We start from the raw sequence: 11,451 nt of genomic DNA on the forward strand, positions 1-11,451 counted from the left end.
GCCAAGATTAAAATTTCCAAACCAGACTATATTTTCTAGATGGTTCTAGGTGGTTTCTAGCCTTCTAAAGAGCTAAGAGCCCAAACAGACAAGAGCATACACATGACCAAGTGAAGCTTTTCCAAGGAGCCCAAGGTCCCTAGGGTCCAGGGCAGAGCCTCTGAGCATTCCTTGCAAGGTCCCCTTTGAAAGGTCCTTGCACTTTTTCCATCATTGCAGAAGATGATAAGGCTATTTCTGCTGAGAGGCAGGGCATGTTAAGAGCAAAGATTTGGGTTCCGTTGCCTAACCGTAAACCCCAGCTTTGGCCTCACTGGCTGTGTGTGGAAGGCAGGGGCAGTAACCCAACCTACTCCTCAGCGTGGCCATGAATGTTAAACATGCAGGTTGTAATTAGAACAGCCCCTGGCGTATAGAAGACTCCTTGTAAGGGTTCCTGGGGAGACTCAGGGATTTCCCTGTTGATAACAGTGAATTGACAGCACTCTCATCAGTTTTCTTCTCTCGGGGTTGCTTATTTTCAAGGTTCCTAAAAGCCTCATTGGAAGTCCTGGTGTTTAAAGATAAAACTCATCCTTCCTGAGTTCATCAAATGCATCTCGCGTTTTGTCCTGCTAATGTTTGACAGTTTGTAGGGAGATGAGGTTGCAGAGACCGGCTGAGGCCAGACTGCTGAGGACTTTGGATGGTAGGGTAAGGAGCCTCTACTCTAAGGGGAAAGAGGAGTACTCATCTCAGGGTACTTAATGTGAACAAATGCGCACACCTACAAATCACACATCGATGGAACACAGTAGCACTTCCTTCCTGCCTCGCACAAAGCCCACCGTGGATGATGCGCCAGTGGGACACTGTCCTCGGGGGAGATTCGGGAGTCCCTGTGCTTTCCACTCTGCATTCCCGACGGGGTCTCCCCATCCACTACAGCTGCTTTGCGCAGAGCCAGAGGCTGCCTGGATTCTCGCTGGGACCACATTCCTGCCTGGCACATTGTTCCCCAAGGCCCTTAAATGTCCTGGGAAAGACAAGGCCTCGGTTGTGCCCCCAGCTCCCAGCACCCTTTGCTCATCTCAAGGTCCCCATGATGCCTAGGGAAATCCGGTGGTCCTGATCAGAGACCTAGGAGCGGTCTGTCTCCTGCTGAGCCCAGGACTGCACGGCCGGGGCCCCTGGCTGCGTTCACTGGTGACTCTGGACCATCCAGAATTAACCTCTGGTCTTGATCGCTGCATTTTGCCCCACCTAGGTTCACAGAAAAACTTCTCACTGTTCGTGTTTACTATGTGTGGAGGGCCAGGAAGAACTTGTTGTAACCCACACATACTGCTGGATCCCACCTCCAGAACTGGGAAACCCGCTTTTTAGCGCGCTCTCAGCATTTCTGAGGCTGCGGTCCCAGATCGCACTTTCAGAACTGGCCCTCTAGAACGTGCAGGAAAGGACCACGTCTATTTTTGTTTCACTCATCCTGGGCGCCCTGCTCAGCGCGTGGCACACCGTGAATAAACTATCTGACAGTAAGAAAAAGCTAACGGGAGCACGGAATAAGGAAAGATGAGGAAGGTAACTTCCCGGGCCGCCGCTTCCCCAGCCTGGACCAGCCGCCCCGAGCCGCGGCAGCCTAACCGCGGTCCTCCTCTCCCAGCCGCCAGCGACCCCGCCTCCCGCCCCCGGGGCCTTTGTGACGTCACAGCTGGCCGGGAGAATGGTTGCCTTGGCGACGTAAACGCAGGGCCCAGAAGCTCACACTGGAGAACTGTGGCGCTAAGGCTTCGGAGCGAACCGGGGCGCGCGGTTGGTGCGTAAGCGCTGGGCTAGGCTGAGCGGGTGCGCGGGTCTGGCGGGCGGGGATGCAAGACTGGGGTGACCCTGGATGTGTAGGGTCCGAGGCGGAGCCTTCTAAGCGCTCCTCATAAGGTCCCCGAAGAAAGCTCCGCGCCCTTCTTCCATTGTACTTGCTTTCTCACATGCCTATGCATCTGTCCATCCTTGGTCCTTCTGTCCCAGCAGACTCGTGTAGCCCAAGGGCCCGGCGGAGCTAGGGTTTTAGGAGGCTTAGCCCTGCTAGCCCGAGATTCTCTGGGCTGCGTGGGGCTCCTTTCCACAAGGCACTGTTGTAAGAATGTAGCAGAAATGGTGCAAGCCTTGAAGTCACCACAACTCCGGACTAGAATCCGGGGTCCAGCCCTTCCTGGCTGCCTGACCTTGGACACCTCCCTGAATTCCTGCCTCCTCCTACACAAAGCAAAACGATAAGTCAACAGAGTGCCAAAGACATGTCAGGAGCTTTGATGAGAAGAGACCCCTGATCTGATGCAGCTCGCACTGTCGGGGCAAATAGACAATAAATTGATTTTGCAAAAAGTGATCGTTGTGCAGCGGTAATTGCAGACGAGAAAATCCTCTGCAATGTGAGGGTATATGGGAGTGGGAAGAAAGAAGGCACTTTGGATGGGGGCTATGGAAGGTCTTTCTGAACGGTGGGATTGGGGCTGAGGGTTGACAGAAGCCACCCAGTCCCAGCTAGATGCAGGAGAACATTTTTTGAGGAGGCTGCAAATGCAAAGGCCCTGAGGCAGACCAAAGTTGACACACTTATTCTAAGCACAGAAAGCTTGGGGCAGCTGGAGCCACACCTGGGAGGGTCAGTGGGAGCCAGCGAAGTGGGGAGGAAGGGGCCTTCAGTGTGACTGAGTCCTCAGCAATATCTGAGTCCTCAGCAAACGCCAGAGATTTTCAGCTGCCCAGCAGTGAGGTGGGCTGTGGGCCATGGGGAAGCCCCCCACTCATGCACTGTGTCACTCTCCAGGTGAGACTCTCCTTCAGCCAGGGTCAAGCTTTGAGTCGACCCGTCTGTCCCTAGTCAAGATGTCCAAGATGCGGTCTATTCGGATCTACAACAGTGTGACCTATGACAGTGAGTACAGGGCTGGGGTGGCAGCTACCCGCAGAGCCTGGGACAACCATGTCTGGCACTTACTGAAGAATTACGGCAGCTTTACATCTGACCAGAACACAGAAATCACAGAGTTGCCAAGTCCCCTTACTATGAAAAACAAGGACTGGTTTTTATAGCTGTCGTGGTAAAAGAGTGCCGTAGACTGGGTGGGTTCAACAGCAGACATTTACAGTCCTCATGGTCCTGGAGGCTAAAAGTCTGAGATCAAGGTGTCTGCTTGCTTCTGCTGACCGCTTCTGAGGGGTGCGAGGGAATCTGGGCCAGGCCTGTCTCCTGGCTTCTGGTGGTTGCCGGCAACCTTTGGTATCCCTTGGCTTGTGAGGCACCACTCTGATCTCTGCTTTCGTGTTCATACAGTTCTCTGGCTGTATCAGTCAGGGTTTTACTGGAGAAACAGATATAACACAGGATGTACAAATTATAAGAAATTACAAGATTGGCTTACGACGGTCAGCCAGAGTTGTATGAGGAAGTGTGCAGAGGGTGTCTGCACACTGAAGACCGAAGGAAGCAGTCCAGGGTCTGGAGTTCACTGCAGAGCTCCGTGCAAGTCCGTACCAGGAGGCCGATGAGTCTGCGACGGAAGGCTGAAGGATCCAAGGTGGAAGCCAAAGAGTCTGCACTAGAAGCCAGGAGACCTAGTCCAAACTGAAGGTGAAGACTGGAGCTCCTCCAAAAGGAATGGAAGTTCCTCTGTCCCTCTTCATTTCCCTTTTATATTATCTAGGTGATGATCCACCCTGGGGCGGCTCCTCTACACCCTAGGGTGTAGAATTGCTGGGCCAATTGCTGAGCCAAGTTTAGTTATGCTTCTAAACTTCTCAAGTTGACATAATCAGTCAACCACTACACTGGCCTTCGGGGTGTCCATGCAAGTCTTCCTTTATAAGGACAGCTGTCAGACGGGAGTAGAGGTCTGTCCCACTTCAGGACTTCTACTAACCTAGTTACATATGCAATGACCTTATTTCCAAATGAGCCCGTGTTCTGAGGGGCTGGGAGTTAGGACTTCAGTGACACTTTAGGGGGTGGCACAGGTCAGCTCATAACAGGCCACAAGGAAGGTGCCACAGTGGACATGAGCTTCTTTCGGCTTTATGCCCGCTGTGGGTACCAGGCTGAGCCCCCGAGGAGGTGGTCAGCCAGTCCCAGGTCCTGGGTGAATGTCCCTTCTCTAATGGGACAACGTGTGTGCCCTGGATGCTCACATTGGGTAGCACAAGAGCGGCTGTGAGAAGGACTCAATGGACAATACCATCTACAGGTGTTTAATTCCCTTCCGATTTTAAATTTGAATTTACTTTTTTTTACTGAAGAAAATATGCCATGGTTCACAGTAGATTCAAAGTGCCTCACCTCAGCCTTCTGGAAAAGCTTAGCCCTGTCCTGTCCCTCGACAGCTTAGAGGCGGCCAGTGTTCCCCTTCCAAACACGCTTTGTGCACATTCAAGCAAATATATATGGATGGAGTCTGTCCTGTCCCCACACAAATGGCCACATAGTAAGAATACTCTGTTTCTTGGTTTCTTCCATGAGCTCATGCATTGTGGAGACTGCTCCCTAACGATACATTGAGGTGTTCTGCTCTCACCCTGCACCTCCCTCTGCCCAGGACGTGTTTATCATTTGTGTGTGTGTGTGTGTGTGCACACGCATGTATGTGTGTGTGTGTGTGTGTGTGTGTGTGTGGCTATCTCATACCCAGATCTGCCTTTCTCTGCTCTGAATTATTCTGTGTACCCCTAAGAGGTGATGGGGATTTCTCCCCACCCTGAAGAGTTGGTTTGTCAACTGTCATCACAGAAAAGCGTTTCAGGACATCAGATGTACTAGGCAGAGTTAGAAAGTAAGGGAGAACAGAGAAAAGACTGCAGCCTGAGCCGCTGGCGGGGGCTCCCTCTGCTGAAGGGTGCGGACTAGTTCACTTACAAAAGGACCCCTGCCTTTATAGACAAGCTGGGGTGGGCCAGGGTCCAGTTGATCATTTTCTCAGCTCTGGTTTTGTGGCTCTGGAGGAATCCTTGTGGCCTGAAGGACAATGTGCTCCCCGGGAGAGGGCTGGTTTTGCCTGGAGGCATCCTCAGTTCCCAGGATGGGGTAACGGCTTCCCACTTTGGGAAGGTGACTTCGTCACGAGGAGGTCTGCGAGGCTCTGGTTTTCCTGCAATCCAAAGTGACTGTAAGTTTAGGAGTGGCTGGATATTTTTAGTCACTGCTTTGGGGGTCTGGAACTGGATATCGTCCATTGTAAACCTGACAATTGCAAGTCCCTGTGAATCCTGAAAATTATTCCAGTTACTCTGCTCTTGGTTTTCTCAGTCGTAAAGGGGAAATGAGATAGTCTAGATACACTTAAAGCTAATAAACCATATAATACAGACACTTCTTAAATCATTAACGCCTCTGTGCAGAGCCAAGCAGAAATCTGACCCAAAGCTTGAAGGTAACAAGGGAGATAAATTGAAGGCAGGGATGCCCAGCTTCATCCTGCTTTTAGGTGCCTTTGGGCACACGCCGATCCAGCCTTTCCGTTACAACCCTCCAGCCTTTGTCTTAGTTCATTCTTCAGTCTGGAGGGAATTAGGATGCCACCCAATCTGACTTTGCAAGTTTTCTGGCCAGGTGATAAATTAGTATACGAGAAGGGGATAAACTGATTCTTGAATTTGGGAAAGGCCTAGGGAGTAGGGTATGGCCAAGAGACGGGGATAGCCTTGGGTGACTTTGATCATGGCTTAGAACTCTAGTTTCCTTATTGCCTACCTATCTTTATTCTTCTACCTTGTTTCTAAAAGTAGTCTTTTATTTTAAAGACTTTATTTTATTTTACAGTACTGAAGATTAAGGCTAGGGAGCACTGAGATATATCTCCAGCCCCATTTTTATTTTGAGACAGGGTTTCAAGTTGCCCAGGTTGACCTCTAACTTGAGGCCCTTCTGCCTAGGTCTTCTGACTAGATGAAATCACAGGTGTGTGCCACCCTACTTGGCTTAAGGACTTTTTAATTTTAAAAATTATATGTTGTTAAAATACTAGAAGAAAATACGGGATTTTTTAAAAAGGTATGTAATTTTTGGATGCACCATGCCTTTCTAAGTAAGATGCAAAACTCCAAAGCATTTCATTAAGCAAAACATTATAATTTCCTGCAAGGAAAACACAGATAAAGCCAAAATGTAATTGATAAATCTCCTGGAGGGAAAATATGTTTAACATCTCTGACAAGTGAGCCAGTGTCCTTTAATAGATAAAGGGTCTCAGGCATCATTTTTTTTTTTTTTTGTCATTTTGAGACAGGGTCTTGCTCTGCAGTTCAGGCTGGCCTTGAGCTCACTTTGTAGCCCAGGCTGGCCTTGAACTCACAACGATCCTCCCACCTCGGCCTTCAGAGTGCTGGGATTACAGGTGTGCACCACCATGCCCAGCTCAGGCATCATTTAAAATCTACACACGCTTAAGTGTTCCTCCCCTTTTCACTAAAAAATACATCTGCTCACAGGTTGTAACAAAGATGTTCTTAAGAACACCGTGCTAAGTAATGAATACTTGTGCCCGTCACCAAGAGACAAACAGTGTGTGAATCCACGCCAGCATGTGGGCAGCACCTTGGGTGATGGCCTTTCTCTTGCACAGCTCTCACATTTTCCCAGCAAAGTCAGTCTGACCATCTCAGACAGAGAAACCGAGGCTCCAAGAGGCCAGGTGACTTTCCAAGCTGCTCAGCAAGTGTGAGGAACTGACGCTGCGACCCAGGATCCCCCCTGCCTCGCATATGTTCACAGCTGTCCCGCCAGGTGTGTCACTGCCACAGCTCTCCCTTTTGTGTCTCCACAGGGAAGAGTCTGGAATCCAAGAACAGTTCTTCTTCGATCACTGAAAAACTGGAGAAGATTGCAAAACCACGCAAAGGTAACACTCGAGCTGGGTGGCTCAAGTCTGAGTTGGTAGAAGGTAACCCCCTCCCCTTGCAGCAGATGCCCTCAGACCTAGTCTCTAGTGCTGAGGGAAAAGGGAAATACTTCTCTTCTGTTGAGAATGGAGCTACGGAACATAAAATAGGATGTATTTTTCCTCCAGTAATGGAAAATAAGGTGGTCGCAGGGTCCACAGGCCTCCACAAACAGCACTTCCATGCCGTCATCCAGGTGCGTAGGTCCTAAGTCTTTCTGCTTTATTGAAAAGGCTTTAGGACTTTCAACTACGAGGCTGCCCCATGGTCACAAAATGTCTCCGGTAACCCCAGCCTGTTCATCTTTGATTCCAGGAAGAGAGAAAGGAAAGGACAAAACCGCTCACTTGCCAACTCAGCCCTCCCAGGGAAAGAACTCTTTCTCGAAGGTCCACTCAGCCATTTCTGCCCACGGGCTAATGGGCTACATTTGCCATGTGACCATGAGTATCTACAAGGAGGACTTTCAGAGTCAGGCACATTGTTATCACCTATCTGGAGGGAGAAGGAAAGGCAGCTAGCTGCCACGGCCTCCTTCCTAAGCCTTTGCCGGGGGAACTTGCTTCTTGCAGTTTGCTCCACGCCTTGGCTTGCCGGGACTCCCTCCTTCCTGCTGTGGTCCTGGGCGCACAGCTTAGTCTGTAGTCGGATCCTTCCGCTGGGGTCTGTGCTGTGAGAATTTCCTATGGTCTCCCTCCGCCCCACCGTCTCTGCTTTCTTTTTTTTATTATGAAAATTCAAGCACGCCCAGGAGTGAAAACAAGAACCAGGAAACTGTGCTCACATTGTGAAGTTGACGTGATTTTGCTGCCTTTGCTTCATCTATCCTTTTCCTCTTTTTTCTTTTTTGTCTTTGCTAAGATATTTTCAGATAAATTTTGTTTTACTTTAAATGTCATTTCATTTCATTCCTAAATACGGCAGCGTGCACCTGTCACCGACGGGGATGTTTCTTTACAAGCGCACGGTCCCATCATTACAACTTAAAGAAAGTCTTAAAAATGTCTTCCTAAAGAAAGTTTGTTCTAGTCAGGATTCAGCTGAGAACCGAGCCGCTGCAGTCTCTCTTAACTAACAGAGTCCCTCCCCCACCCTTTAATTCTCTGTGCCTTTGATTTGATGAGCCATGCTGTCTGTTCTCCCAAGGGATGTACCCATTCTGCATTTGTCTGTATTCTTTCTGGTGCTGACATGTTCACTCAGAGCTCCCTAACAACTTCTGCTATCTCAGCAGCACCCCTCTTTTCCAGGGCTGTCCTACAGTTGTACATATATTTATACTGTTACTTGGGGGAGGGCTGATTACAAAATGTCTGGTGGGGGAGGCGGGTCCTCCTCTGACCTCCCCACTTCCTGACACTCATAGAGAAGCCCTTGGGCATCTGTTCTAGAATCAACATCCCTCTTCCTCTCCCCATACCTTTCCCCTCCTTCTCTCTGAATCAAACTCAGTGTGGGAAAGAAAATCATGGAGATTAGGAACAAAGCACACCTCACTCCAGGAGGCTCATACAGGCTCCTAGAAAAACAAACACGTTCACCTGGGTCCCACAGTGCTCAGAAAAGGCTCCCAGCTCAGAGTCAGCAGACGTATGTTGCATCCTTCCACCACTATGGACAGTACGCTCTGGCTTCCCTCCTCTGTGAGAGATGGTTTCCTGAAACTTGAAAGGAAAAGACAGGGCAGATGCTAGAGGCACAAGGGTCATGTTCATGAGCTCTCTTTCAGATGTGCAGGACAGCAGCTCACACTGGGTTAAACCACGGAGGTAAATCTATGGAGCTGGAAGACCCAGGAGTGGACTTCAGGCAGAGCTGGATCCAAGAGCACATTTGCTATTCATTCTGTGTGCCACATGCTGGTTTGGGAGGGTTCAGGGACCCAGAAGCACAGACCTCTGCCTGGAAGAGTAGGCTGCTTCTTTCTCCAACAGTGTCTCCCTCCTAGGACGTGAGAAAGATCCAGACAGTCCAGCTAATCCTTTCCATATGTCTGGAGATGTGGATATCTTCTTGTTTAGAGATCAGGAGCGGAACAAGGCCCTCGCAGTGAGTATCCAGGACAGGGTCCAGCGCCTCTGTGAAGCTTCTCTTTCTCTGGTGCTTCTTTCTGTTACATAAACAGTGCCATGCTTCCCCTCTCAGAAAAGCACTGCTCCTCGGGTTACTCTTACTCTACGATAGTCAATGGTTCATCTTTTCCTTCAAGGTTACCTGGAAACACTGCCTGGCTGTCAACTTGCTGACTTGCCCCCAGCTATGTTACCCATTTCCATCCCTGTTGTCCTTGGGCCTTGGTCATATGCGCTCCTTGGGCTGAAGCATCTACAGCTTTGGCCACCATCTCTTTCACTGTCCTCTGGGTGAAATGCCACTCCCTTTTGACCTTCCCCCTGTCCTTCAAGGGCCACCTTAGACCTCATTAAGGCAGACCTGTTGCCACTGGGATTCTAAAGGTGACATTTTCCCAACTCTGCTATCACGCATAGCTGTGCCACCTGGTGGCCTCAGGTTAGATGCTGCATTTGCTGAACTCCTGCAGGAGTATAGGTGTGGAATGGTTTGTGGCACCTGGCAGGTCCCAAGAGGAAGGCGAGTGCTGCTGCAGAGTCCCAAAGGAGTTTAGGGAAGGGCCAGCGCTGAGGGTGGGAGGGTGAAGAGCCCACAGGACACATGCAGACCCGCAGTTCCCAGTCAGCAGCAGGGTGTGGGAATTTAGGCCAGAGATCCACTGTGGGCAGTGGTGCCCTTCCACCGTCCTGGGATCTTCTTCCCATGGGAGTGCTGAGCTGTGATGGCACCCAACAGGGGCAGGACGGGCATGCAGGGGAGTGGGGAAAATCGGTGAAAACAGCAGACCACCCGTGACTTTCCAGTGGTCTGACACTGACAACAGAACCTGCAGATCAAACTTGGGATTCCATGTTTTTTTGGAAACTCAAATCTAAGTTCCTCGAGCATATTTGTCGTATCTACCATGTCAAAAATGCATGGCCCTCAGTTAAATGTGAGTATCAGATAAAAGTCATCTGTCAGTAGGCGTGTGCTCCTGTGTCACTCTGGGTGCACATCTGGGTGGGTACCCGTAATTTACCGGGTGACCCCACCTGGCGCCCCGTTCTCCTGTGCTGATTGGCCTCCCTCTGAGCCTTCCTTCCAGCTCTGCTCTGAGCCCAGGGCCCGGTGGTAAGGATCGCAGAGCTGGGCCTTCCAGCCGGCACCCAGCTCCACAGGTGTTGTGTGTGCGTACTTTGTACATGTGTGTGTGTGTGTGTGTGCCTTCCCATGGGCCCTGTCCCAAGAGGGGCCCATGCAGACATCCAGGCCAGGCCCCCGCAGGGTATTAGGTAGGAGGAGGAGCCTGAGTCCCACTTGACCCAGTTCGCTGTCCCCAGGAGCGGGAGCAGAAGAAGAAGATGCGAGTACACGAGAAAATGACGTATGCCTCCAAGATGTCCGCCAAGAACAGCTGCCTGCGGCAGGAGCTGCAGCTTGAAGAGGAGCTGGAAGACCAGGAGCTGCTGGACGAGATCAAGCAGCTGCGCACCTTTGGTGATAATACGGCCTGGAAGCTGATCATGACCAAAGGTGCCACCCTCCATGGCCTGGGATGGGGGATCCGGGGCAGTCGTGCCTCAGAGGGACAGCACCTGGGGCCCTCTGTGCCCCCCCGCCACTCACTACATACCTGTAGGAGGGCTTCCCACATCTGCATCTGACTCCTCACTGGTCTGTCTCGGGCTCAGTCTCTCTGGATTGCGCTTTAGGAGTCTGGATCACAGCGGCTGTGCGTTCCGAATGTGGATGAACGCCGCTGATACAGCCTGCGTGATCGACAAGACAGGCAGGTCGGGCAGTTCGGGTTTGGGGCTCAGTGGAACAGCACCGCCTGGCCTGTGTGAGGTGCGGGGTTCCATCCCTCTCCCCAGCACCCGCACAAAAACAAAAACAAAACAAAACACAAACAAAACCCTAAACCAAACCAAAAGAAAGCTTTGTCATTTAAACTGCCTTATCTTATTCGTCACTGATTCCTCTTTGATTCCTCATTGATTTTCTCCTGCTGCTTTCTAGCTTTGCAGTATTACACAGTGTGTGTGTGTGTGTGTCTGTCTGTCTGTGTGTATGTGTTACTGAGGACTGAACCCAGGGCTTTCATACTGTGGTACATCCCTAGCCTCTTTCAAATTTTTGTTGCTAATTTGCTAAATTGCCCAGTCCGGGTTCTAACTTGTGCTGCCTCAGCTTTCCAAAAGGCTGGGATTACAGGCCTGTGCCATCACAGCCGGCTCAAAATTTTTGAATTATTTGAGTTGGTAGACTGTTAATACATAGTCAGTATTTAAGATTCCAACTGGGGGGCTGGGGATTTAGCTCAGCGGCAAAAGCGCCTGCCTGGCAAGCGCAAGGTTGTGAGTTCGGTTCCCGGTACCGGAGAAAAACCAAAAAAAAAAAAGCTCTTCTGGGCAGAGAACAAGTCAAAAACATAACCTGAAGATTTTTCTGCTTTGCAAAAATTAGTTATTATCTCATTCAACTCAT

General features: G+C 50.5%; 1 protein-coding gene across 1 annotated transcript in view; it reads left to right on the top strand.

The window, feature by feature from the left end:
• Nucleotides 1-1,459: 1,459 nt before the first annotated feature.
• Nucleotides 1,460-11,451, top strand: part of Ccdc37 (coiled-coil domain containing 37) — a 33,212-nt gene continuing 23,220 nt past the window's right edge. Inside the window, exons 1-5 of the mRNA XM_005383833.2 lie at nt 1,460-1,798; nt 2,810-2,917; nt 6,795-6,869; nt 8,858-8,958; nt 10,305-10,497. Coding sequence (XP_005383890.2) covers nt 1,555-1,798; nt 2,810-2,917; nt 6,795-6,869; nt 8,858-8,958; nt 10,305-10,497 — 721 coding nt within the window. The 5' untranslated portion in view covers nt 1,460-1,554. The remainder of the gene's footprint in view (nt 1,799-2,809; nt 2,918-6,794; nt 6,870-8,857; nt 8,959-10,304; nt 10,498-11,451) is intronic.

The sequence above is a fragment of the Chinchilla lanigera genome, unplaced genomic scaffold (genome assembly GCF_000276665.1).
Source record: "Chinchilla lanigera isolate Chin_1 unplaced genomic scaffold, ChiLan1.0 scaffold00020, whole genome shotgun sequence".
Lineage (NCBI taxonomy): Eukaryota > Metazoa > Chordata > Mammalia > Rodentia > Chinchillidae > Chinchilla > Chinchilla lanigera.